The sequence below is a fragment of the Merops nubicus genome, unplaced genomic scaffold, assembly GCF_000691845.1.
Source record: "Merops nubicus isolate BGI_N331 unplaced genomic scaffold, ASM69184v1 scaffold3679, whole genome shotgun sequence".
Taxonomy (NCBI): Eukaryota; Metazoa; Chordata; class Aves; order Coraciiformes; family Meropidae; genus Merops; species Merops nubicus.
In genome coordinates, this window is record NW_008631485.1 from 1 (window position 1) to 9,826 (window position 9,826).

A 9,826-nucleotide genomic window follows, 5' to 3' on the forward strand; every position below is an offset into this window, starting at 1 on the left:
GGTGTGGGGACCGGCCTCGCTGCGCGGGGCAAAGCGGTGCTAAAAGCGGGTGGGATCGGGGGAAAAAAGGCTGAAAATGTGCTCTGGGGCCGCACCGGCGTGGCGGGGAGGGAGGGAGTGGGGAGCGCAGGCGGTCGGCTGGCTTTATTTTATTTCAAGAACAAACTCGGCTTGCTGATAGCGTGGATGGAAGGGGAAAGATAATTTGCTGTGCTATGTAACTGGAATTTGATTTAACTTATTTTAAAAATTATAACCTAACCCATAGTGTTTCACAGGTAGTTGCTCAGGTGAGACTTAAATCCACCAGTAAAGAAAATTTCATACAATCGTTGAGGCAATTGATACCATCTAGATACAAATTTTATAAAGCAGAGACACTACAAAGGGTCTTTTTTATTTCATGCAGGTTGTGCATTGCTTCACCAGAAGAACATTTTTTGGGTATCCCTTAACTAAAGCAGGTTCTGGTGTGCTCCAGCAGACTAAAGGTAAGAAAAGATTTGCTGTTTCAGCCTTTTACCAGGAGATGACATTTCCTGCAGGAATTTGGCATCTCTCTGCTACAAATTCTGTTGCTCGTTCTGTTTTTCTCTAGATGTTTGTTTGAGGTTCTGCAGACCACGAAGTTCTACAACAGCTGCTGACACCTCTGGAGAGGACATCTTACTCAAATGGGGCCTTTTCCTGGTCCCTGTGACCACGTTCTGTCTCGGCACTTGGCAGGTACAAATAAGTATTTCAGTTTTTCAAGAGGTGAGCACTTGAGGGCTGTGAGGTTTTTCTGTCTCTGGCTGGTTAATTCAAATCACATACAGGGTAAAGATTTGTTGTTATTTTACCTTTATGTTTTTCAGGTGTCCATTTGTAAGTCTTTAAAGATTCGTTTATTTATTTATTTATGTCTACACTTGTATTTCAGTATAAATATTTCCTGAAATTGAAGTCAGTAGTCTGGATTTCTGTATCTCCAGTTACCATGTTTTTGGCTAGCTGTGAGGACAAACTTAGGACACAGATTTGAAGCCTTGCTGGGGCTGTTATATTGCTCTGTTCTACCAGAAGAAATTCCTTTTCTGTTTGTGTACTTTCAGGTTCAGCGACGAAAGTGGAAATTAGATTTGATTGCACAACTGGCATCAAGGATTAAATCAGAGCCCATCCCTCTGACATTAGAGTAAGGAAAATGAGATACTGTCAGTGCTCTGTAGATAATAAACTGTGCTGTGGATGTGATACAGATATAGACATAAATATAGATATAGATATAGATATAGATAGATATATCCTGCACTAATGAGCTTATGCTACAATGAACTGCATGAAAATGAAGGAATGCAATGGGGACCAGGATGTGCAAGAAACTTAGAAATATAGACATCCTGTTAATATTTTTTTTTAAAAGATTAAGTGAATGCTTCTCTATGGGATGCCCTAACTGGAGGTAGAAGGGAGAAGTCTCTCTTCAGGAGAATGTGGTATGTAGCTCATACCAGATGCAATCCTCCTGCAGAAGGAGCACTTGGTAGCTGATGTGTGTGGCATTCAATGGGATTATTCTTGCCACAGGAGTCTTGGATCAGTAGCAGGCCCTGCTCCAAGTGTGTCAAATATCAAAACAGTTCAGTTGTTCCATTTCAAGGTCTGGGATGGGAATGACTCTGTAGGGTGGAGGCAGCTGCTGTAGCTGTATCGACATCAGCAGTGTAGCCACCTCCTGGTCAACTCTGTGTGCCATGGACTTGCAGCACTGGATTGCAGATCCTAGGGGAGAACTGGAACTAGGGAACACTTAGAATCATCTCAATTTGATTCATTATGAAAGTAATAAAATATTAAGCCAGATGCTCATTGGATGAGGTGTTTGTCTTGTTCTGTTTGCCCACTGGCTCTAGAGTGAACCATTAGGGAAAAAGAGAATCCCACAATAACATCCCCTAGTTTGATTTGATTTGCCTGTTGCATCCATGATTTCGTTTTCACCTTGTTCCGTGCAGCCCCGTGGAACTGAGGGAGCTGGAGTACAGACCTGTGAAGGTCCGAGGGCATTTTGACCACTCCAAGGAGCTCTATATCCTGCCACGGTCACTCGTGGACCCTGAGCGAGAGGCCAGAGAGGCTGGGAGGCTGACTTCCCACCCAGAGAATGGAGCAAACGTGGTCACTCCTTTCTACTGCACAGAGCTGGGGTAAGTCAGAGAAGGTCAGGGCTCATGTGAGCAACATGCTCCTGTTTTGAAAAGCTGAATGAATCATGGTAGGCAGTCTTGTATCACTGAGGCTTGGTCTGAAATGGTATTGACATTCCCCTATTAGGAGATAAGTGGCACCAAACACCTGGGTTGCTTCTTTCTTCAGTACTTAGTTTGGCAGCAGCAGAATAAATTCCCTGTCACTCACAAGCCATACTTCTTTATGTAACTCCAGGGTCACGATTCTTGTCAACCGAGGATTTGTGCCCAAAAAGAAATTGAAGCCAGAGACGAGGCTGAAGGGACAGGTAAGGGGGACACAGGGAACGTTTGGGATCACTCTCTGCCCTGGGATTACCCAGAGGCACCACTGACCATCTCAGAAAGGCAGTGACCACGTTCAGCATCATAGTCATTCCACCTTTCAAAGAGGGCAAACCTCTTCCTGCCTTTTTGTTAAGTAAATGCTGTTTGTAACAAACAAGGAGCTGTCCTTCATCTGTGTTTCTCCCTGCTGTGTCACAGCACTGCCCCGCTGCAGGGCACAACCACTTGATTTATACTCAGACCCTGCCAGCATCCTGTTTTTCTACCAGGAGCTGTTATGAAATGAACCTTGAAAGATGCCTTTTTCTTTTCTCTGCACTTCAGATTGAGGATGAAATTGATCTCACGGGGGTGGTGAGGTTATCAGAAACACGGAAACCTTTTGTGCCTGAAAACAACATTGAGAAGAACCGCTGGCACTACCGGGACCTGGAGGCCATGGCGAGGGTGACCGGCGCCGAGCCCGTCTTCATCGACGCAGATTTCAGTAAGTCCCAGAAGAACCCAGCCCCACATCCAGCTGACACTGCCCTCCCTCCTGTCCTTCAGTTAGTTATCTCCCCATGGCACTCGGAAAGCTAGAATTGTAGAAGCATTTAGGTTGGGAAAGGCCTTTAAGATCCTGGAGTGCATTAAGGAGAGTGTGGCCAGAAGGTTAAGGGAGGTTCTCCTCCCCCTTTACTCCACGACATCTGGAGTATTTGGGCCAGTTTTGGGCTCCCCAGTCCAAGAGAATCAAGGAACTACTGGAGAGAGTCTGGCAGAGACTACAAAGATGCTGAGGGGATGGGAGCATCTGTGATGAGGAGAGGCTGAGAGCCCTGGGGCCGTTTAGCCTGGGGAAGACTGAAGAGGGGATCTGATGGATGCTGATCAAGAGCTGAAGGGCAAGGGGCAAGAGGGTTGAGCCATGCCCTTGTCAGTGGTGGCCAGTGACAGAACAAGGGGCAACAGGCACAAACTGGAACCCAGGAGGTTCCATCTGAATGGGAGGCAAGAATTCTTTGATGTGAGAGTGCACAAGCCTGGAGCAGCTGCCCAGAAAGGTTGTGGAGTCTCCTTCTCTGGAGAGATTCCAAACCCACCTGGATGCCATCCTGGGCACCCTGCTGTGGGTGAGCTGCTGGAGCAGGGGGGTTGGATGAGATGATCTCCAGAGGTCCCCTCCAACCCCGACCTTGATGGGATTCTCTGGTGATCAAGACCAACAAGGTATGGCATCTTTCTCTTCTTTGTGTGCTCTGCTGGGTCTGTTTGGAAGGTGATGGGCAGCCAGCTGGGGAGTGGCAGAGGTGCAGGTGGTGTTCCATGCCTCGAACACAACCAGCCACATGCTGCAGGGCCACCAGCCCCACAGCTCTGGCTGTGCTGGTGACTTGGGAACACCATTGCCCGAGGCAGGGGAGCAGGTTCCTCCTGTTCCTCAGAGCAAGGGCAGCTCTACATGGTGCACGCTGCAGATTTAACTGGTGCACTGTTGTACCTGCAGGAAGCACAGTCCCAGGGGGGCCCATCGGAGGCCAGACGAGGGTGAGCCTGAGGAACGAGCACATGCAGTACATTGTCACCTGGTAAGTCCTGGACCTGTTGGAGTGTGTCCCAAGGGCCACAAATCTGATCAGAGGGCTGCAACATCTCTATGAGGACAGGCTGAGAGAATTGGGGTTGTTCAGCCTGGAGAAAAGAAGGCTCCATGAAGACCTTGCTGTGCCCTTCCAGTATCTGAAGGGGGCATACAAGATGAGGAGGGACTTTTAAGTAAGGGCTTCTAAATGACAGGGCAAGTGGTAATGACTTAAAACTGCAAGAGGGTAGATTTAGATGAGATGGAAGTTCTTCACTGTGAGGGTGGTGAGACACTGGCCCCAGCTGCCCAGGGAAGTTGTGGGTGCTCCATCACTGGATGTGTCCAAGGCCAGGCTGGATGGGGCTCTGAGCAACCTGGGTGAGTGGAAGGTGTCCTTGCCTATGGCAGGGGGGTTAGAACCAGGTTATCTTTTAGGTCCCTTCTGAACCACACCATTCTATGATTCCAAGTCACCAGGCCAGCACTGGACTGACCTTCCCCAGGGTTCTTGAGGGTGGAGATCTTTGACTGCCAATTCTTGCTCATCAGGGAGACTGAATAAGCTACAAAAGCCAAAAGCTTTAACTTAAAAGCTTTTGGACATTTTTATGGTTATTTGAAATAATCGATTGCATTGTGGCTGACATTGGGAAGTCTGCACCTTGAAAAGAAGGTGCAAACGTGTGGGTTTGTTTCCCCTTCACAGGTATGGCTTATGTGCTGCAACTTCCTTCATGTGGTACAGAAAATTCATACAGAAGATACCTCTGTGAGGGGAAGGGCTGATTTCTGCTCTACTACAGCCCAGGGCAGGCTGTGACAGAAGACAGCAGTCTGATCACCCCCAGTGAATGAAGCACCCAGAGCTTCAGGCAGCTCGTTCAGTGAATGTGCAGGTATCAGGCTGCAACCAGGCTTTAATCTTCTGGCAGTCTGAGCTCCTCCCAGTGTGATTCTGGCTGGAAGTGTTGAACTTCAGAATTGTAAGTAAGTGGCTCTGAGATACTGCATCAATCAACTCCCAGAGAAATCCTGGGGATGCTTTTTTCTGTCATGGTTGGTTGTAAGCTACAGTTTTAACTTCCCCACTGCTGTATTTTCCAAAAGACTGTGAGGGATTTTTGTAAATCAATTTTTGTTCCAAGTGGTCCTTCCTCAAGCCACTAAATAAAAAAGGGCTAGTGGTGCTTGCCTTGTGCATCCTACATCTTAACAGGGACTAACCTTGAATTCAGGTCTCTGTGGCTACTCAAAACACCATCAGCAGTTAGGAAAGAAAGCACAAGAAAGTCTAGATTCTTCTGTACTTCAGCCAGCTTCACTGACCCTTGTTACCCTCCTCAGGAGTTCCCCACCTGGTTAGCCCAGCAGTGTCAGAACACTCCCTGTAACCAAGCCCCAGTACCACAGGAGATGATCTAGAGCTATTTCCAGTTGAGAGCCACCTGCAGAAGCAAGTGAGGCTCACAGCCAGAACTAGCCCAGCCCATTCAGCTTCATGGTCACACAGCACATGCAGCTGAGCTGCTGGGCCCTGTGTCCAGAGAGGAACTGTGACAGGCTGAGCAGTTAGGGGCATCAGCCTGCCCTCCCCAGCCCCGGGAGGCAATGCACGCCAGCCCAGCGTGCCACCCGCTGCCTGGAACACTCCCACTAACAGAGACCACTGCAACTTCACCTGGGGGTTTATTCTCTTTATGTACAGAAACACGGTGGCAATCCAGTACACCTTCAGCCCAGCTTGGTAGCCAGTTCTTTAGCCTTTGCTTTTTCAAGCTTAGCAATGCGAGCCACCGACTTTGGACCCAAGACGTTACCGCCCCAGTGGCGACGGATCTGCAAAGAGGCAAGAACAGGTTACAAACATCATGAAGTTTCTGACTACATTCAATCAGCTTCCTCAATCCCACTGCTTTCTGCACAAGGGGAAGAGCTCCCTCAACTAGGAAGAGTCCTACACATTTCAAGCAGTGAACTGCATTTCAGGGCAGCACAGAGTTTAAAATCTTCCTGTGTGGTGCTGGATTCAGCCATCATGTAACTTCTGGACTGGGAGGATGGAGTGCAGCCCAGCAGAAGCTGTTGCCCTCTCTAGAATCCTAGTCCTGCAATATCTCTGTTTACTCAGAACTCAGTGACAGCATTCACATTTTACCCCACCCTCAGGTAAGCATCTGGACACATAAGCACACATAGGTACAATGCCCCCAACAGGCTTAGATGTCAGGCTGAAATCACTACACCCAAAATCATCTGTGCTTCACTAGGAAGCTTTTGGGGGTGGTAACAGTACGAAGGGGAAGGCCAGGCTAGCAGCACAGGATCTTACCTCATCATATCTGTCATTGTAGTTGGTCTTGACAGCCTCCACCAGCTTTGCAAGGGCTCCCTTATCCTCCCTGTTGGTGATAGTTTCAGATCCTTTAGAGCCTCAATTTAACATTGTCCATAAATCTTTTGCCTTGGGATTTAACAGCTTGTAGGGGCAACATGTTTTTTCAGGTTAAGCAGAAGCATCATTTGCCAAGGGTTAATCAGCCCAACCATCAACACGTTAGGAACCTGCACTGCTCAGATTAACACTAATAGTTCCATCTACGTATGGTAGATAATGATTCCTCTTGGTAAGCCAAAGGAACCTGCATCTTTATAATACAACAGGTGTCTTAATACAGAATATTTATGTTCCATATTACAGAGACAGCATTTTGCTTCATTTTACTACTTTAGAGACCCCAGTTTGTAATCCAGCTGCCCCACAGTCCGTGCTCAGGGGCAGTTTGCCTTCTCCCCCTCAGAGAATGAAGCCAGCACACGGAGTACTTACGGGTTAACCTGGGTGAATGCAACAGAGGTACACGTTTTCCTGTGGACCAGTCTCCCCAGCCTGGCTTTGCCCTTGATGATGCAGTAGGGCACGCCCATCTTGCGGCACAGCGCAGGCAAGAAGACCACCAGCTGCAAAGAAAGGGAGTGTGCTGTGTGACTGAGGGAGGACATCTGTGATTCCTCCTGCCAGCCTGGGCTGTGGCAATTGCTCAGTGTTAAAAAGCTCGTTTTGCTCTTCATTGTTGATTCAGGTGAAGAAATTCATACATCATTGCAAGGGCCAAGCAGCACTGTGATACCAGGACAGCTATGAACATGCCTCAGTATTCCAGTTCTGGTAAATACCTCCTTCTGTGCGTCCTCTTCCAGTGTGCTTACCTCAATGGGGTCCACATCGTGGGCAATAACTACAAGCTGAGCCTTCTTGTTCTCCACCAGAGTGGTGACACTGTTGATACCTGAAAAGTAATTTATAGATAAACTTTGATTCCACTCAGTCTATTTCCAGAACGTTCATATAAGCCTCATACAACCAGCTCAGATTCCACAGCACAGCTGCATTATGAGAAGTCATGAAAACTCTTCACATCCAGTCAGCACACTGACAGACACTGCATGGACAATTTGCTAAAGCTCAGGGTTAAAAAGCTCGTCTATTTTACTCTTCACTTTGAGCTCAGGTGAAGAAATTCATAACATCACTGCAATAGCTTGTCCAGTCCTGCTTGGAGCAGAGCACCAATGCTTCTCATGGCTTTCCTAGCAAGGCAGCATGCTCTGAACACACAAGTGAATGAGCCCACACAACGTCACCTGCTCGGAGGACTGGTGGCCGCTTGGTGGGCGCATCTCCCTTCCCTGCTGCTTTCTGCTCAGCACGAGCCAGCAGCCTCTGCTTCTTCTCTTGCTTGTTTTCTGGCCTGTATTTGTGTGCCAGCTTCAGAAGCTGCGTAGCTGGAAAAGAACATCTACTAGTTAGTTAGCTGCGTGACCTGCAAGCCCCCAAGTGTTACTGTCAGACTGCAGTGCATCAGTGATCTTGGTGGTTGTGGGTGTCATCAAGTGTACTGAGACAGCAAAAGGTTAACATCATCTGCACAGGGTGAGAACAGAACTAGCAGAGGCCTCCAGAGACCATATTTACCTCTGTGTGCACCGCTGCTGGCAGGGAGAGCTCCTCCACTGCTGGGATGAGGACATGCCTGAGGTCCCCCACAGCAATTTGGGTTAGATCTGGTGCACTTTATCCTTTAGAGCAAGCAACTTGTCTGGCAACATCTACAAGGGAGTTACTCTACATAAGCTCAACGTTTCTTGCATAGATAGTGTCACCTGGAAAAGACTATTTACTCAGTTCACAGAAGACCCTGAAGTCACTCACACAGATCTCTCAAACTGTTCACACAGTTTGAAGAACCCTACGTGGTCCTCTATCAAGCTGGAAGAACGGACTCCGAAGGAAACATGCAGTTAAGAGAACCCTGGGTTTGGGTCATTACATAGGAGCTCAGTTGTTTTAGAACCATTAAGGTTGGGAAAGACTCCTAAGATCAAGCCCAACCACCAACCCAACACCACCAAAAGCACTAAAGCATGTCCTGAAGTACCACGTGTACCTGTTTTCTGAACCCCTCCAGGGATGGTGACTCCACCACCAGCCTGAGAGACCTGGGCCAGTACCCCACCATTCTTGCAGGAGAGAAATTCTTGCTTATATCCAATCTAAACATCCCCTGGCACAACTTAAGCCCATTTTCTCTAGCCCTATCACTTGTTACTTGGGAGACCAACCTCCACCTCACTCCAGCCTCCTCTCAGGGAGTTATAGAGAACTGGTAGGCTTCTATTCCCTTTTCAAAGTGTCCAGCAGCTACCAAGAGTTAACCCCACAAATCCAGACAGCAGCTTGCTGAGAGCATCACCCCAATCAGCATTAAACCCTTAAAACGCTTCTAAAGATATTCCCCAGCTTATCTTTGGCACGTCTTAACTTTGGCTTCTTTCCCCTTCTCTGAGACATATCCCACTAATGACCCCAGCCAAGAGCAAGCTGTGGAGCAGTCAGCATTAAACCCTTAAAACGCTTCCAAAGATATTCCCCAGCTTATCTTTGGTACGTCTTAAGTTTGGCTGCTTTCCCCTTCTCTGAGGCATACCCCACTAACAACCCCAGCCAAGAGCAAGCTGTGGAGCACATCCTCACCTGTCTGGCGGTCCAAAGCCTGAGTGAACTGGTTAATGGCAGGAGGCACCTTCAGGCGTTTGTAGAGGATGGACCTCTGGCGCTGCAGCCTGATGTAGCGCGGCCATTTCACGAAGCGGGTGAGGTCCCGCTTGGGCTGGATGTCCTGCCCTGCAAACACAGGCCTTGCCTCACAGCTGTCCCCAGCGCCCACAGCAGGGGCACCGAGAGGCAGGAGTGCATCAGCGATCTTGGTGGTGATGTTGTCAGCACCGTCACTCAGATAGCAAATATTCTTTCACATCATCTGCACGCCGTACAAAGGAGCTCAGCAGAACCCCAGGGGATTCACCACACCCCACGCCAAAGGGTGAGATTCATCCCAACACACAACTAATCCCTGTAACGTGGAAAAGTCTCCTGATTGTCCACAGCCACCTTCACATGGGTAGCAAAGGACAGCCCTTAATGGCAGGCAGCAAACGCCTTCCCTGCTCTCTCCACTTTACCACAATACTCCTGTTTATGATTTATACACTTGTCCTTAAAACAGACACTTGAGCATGTAGCACAAGCAGCCCCTTACTCACCAATGCCAAAGTTCTTGGGCCTCTTCTCAAACAGAGGGTTGACGACTTTCTTGGCCTCCTGCTTCTTGACTACAGCAGGGGCCGGAGCCACCTTCTTGCCCTTGGCCTTCTTTCCTTTCGGCTGCAAGGAGGAAACACG

The 9,826-nt window shown here is 48.5% G+C and overlaps 2 protein-coding genes across 2 annotated transcripts; one reads left to right on the top strand and one right to left on the bottom strand.

Annotated features, from left to right (window-relative positions):
• Nucleotides 1-409: 409 nt before the first annotated feature.
• On the top strand, nt 410-4,885 carry SURF1 (surfeit 1; the record flags this gene model as incomplete). The annotated part of the gene is made up of 8 exons (XM_008947556.1): nt 410-491; nt 599-726; nt 1,095-1,177; nt 1,998-2,189; nt 2,428-2,500; nt 2,844-3,006; nt 4,009-4,090; nt 4,793-4,885. Coding segments are annotated over 8 exons (870 nt in total), but the record flags the coding sequence as incomplete, so codon positions are not given.
• Nucleotides 4,886-5,756: 871 nt separating this feature from the next.
• Nucleotides 5,757-9,820, bottom strand: RPL7A (ribosomal protein L7a; the record flags this gene model as incomplete). The annotated part of the gene is made up of 7 exons (XM_008947557.1): nt 5,757-5,922; nt 6,416-6,485; nt 6,914-7,044; nt 7,294-7,373; nt 7,729-7,869; nt 9,119-9,268; nt 9,688-9,820. Coding segments are annotated over 7 exons (810 nt in total), but the record flags the coding sequence as incomplete, so codon positions are not given.
• Between the last annotated feature and the right edge of the window lie 6 nt (nt 9,821-9,826).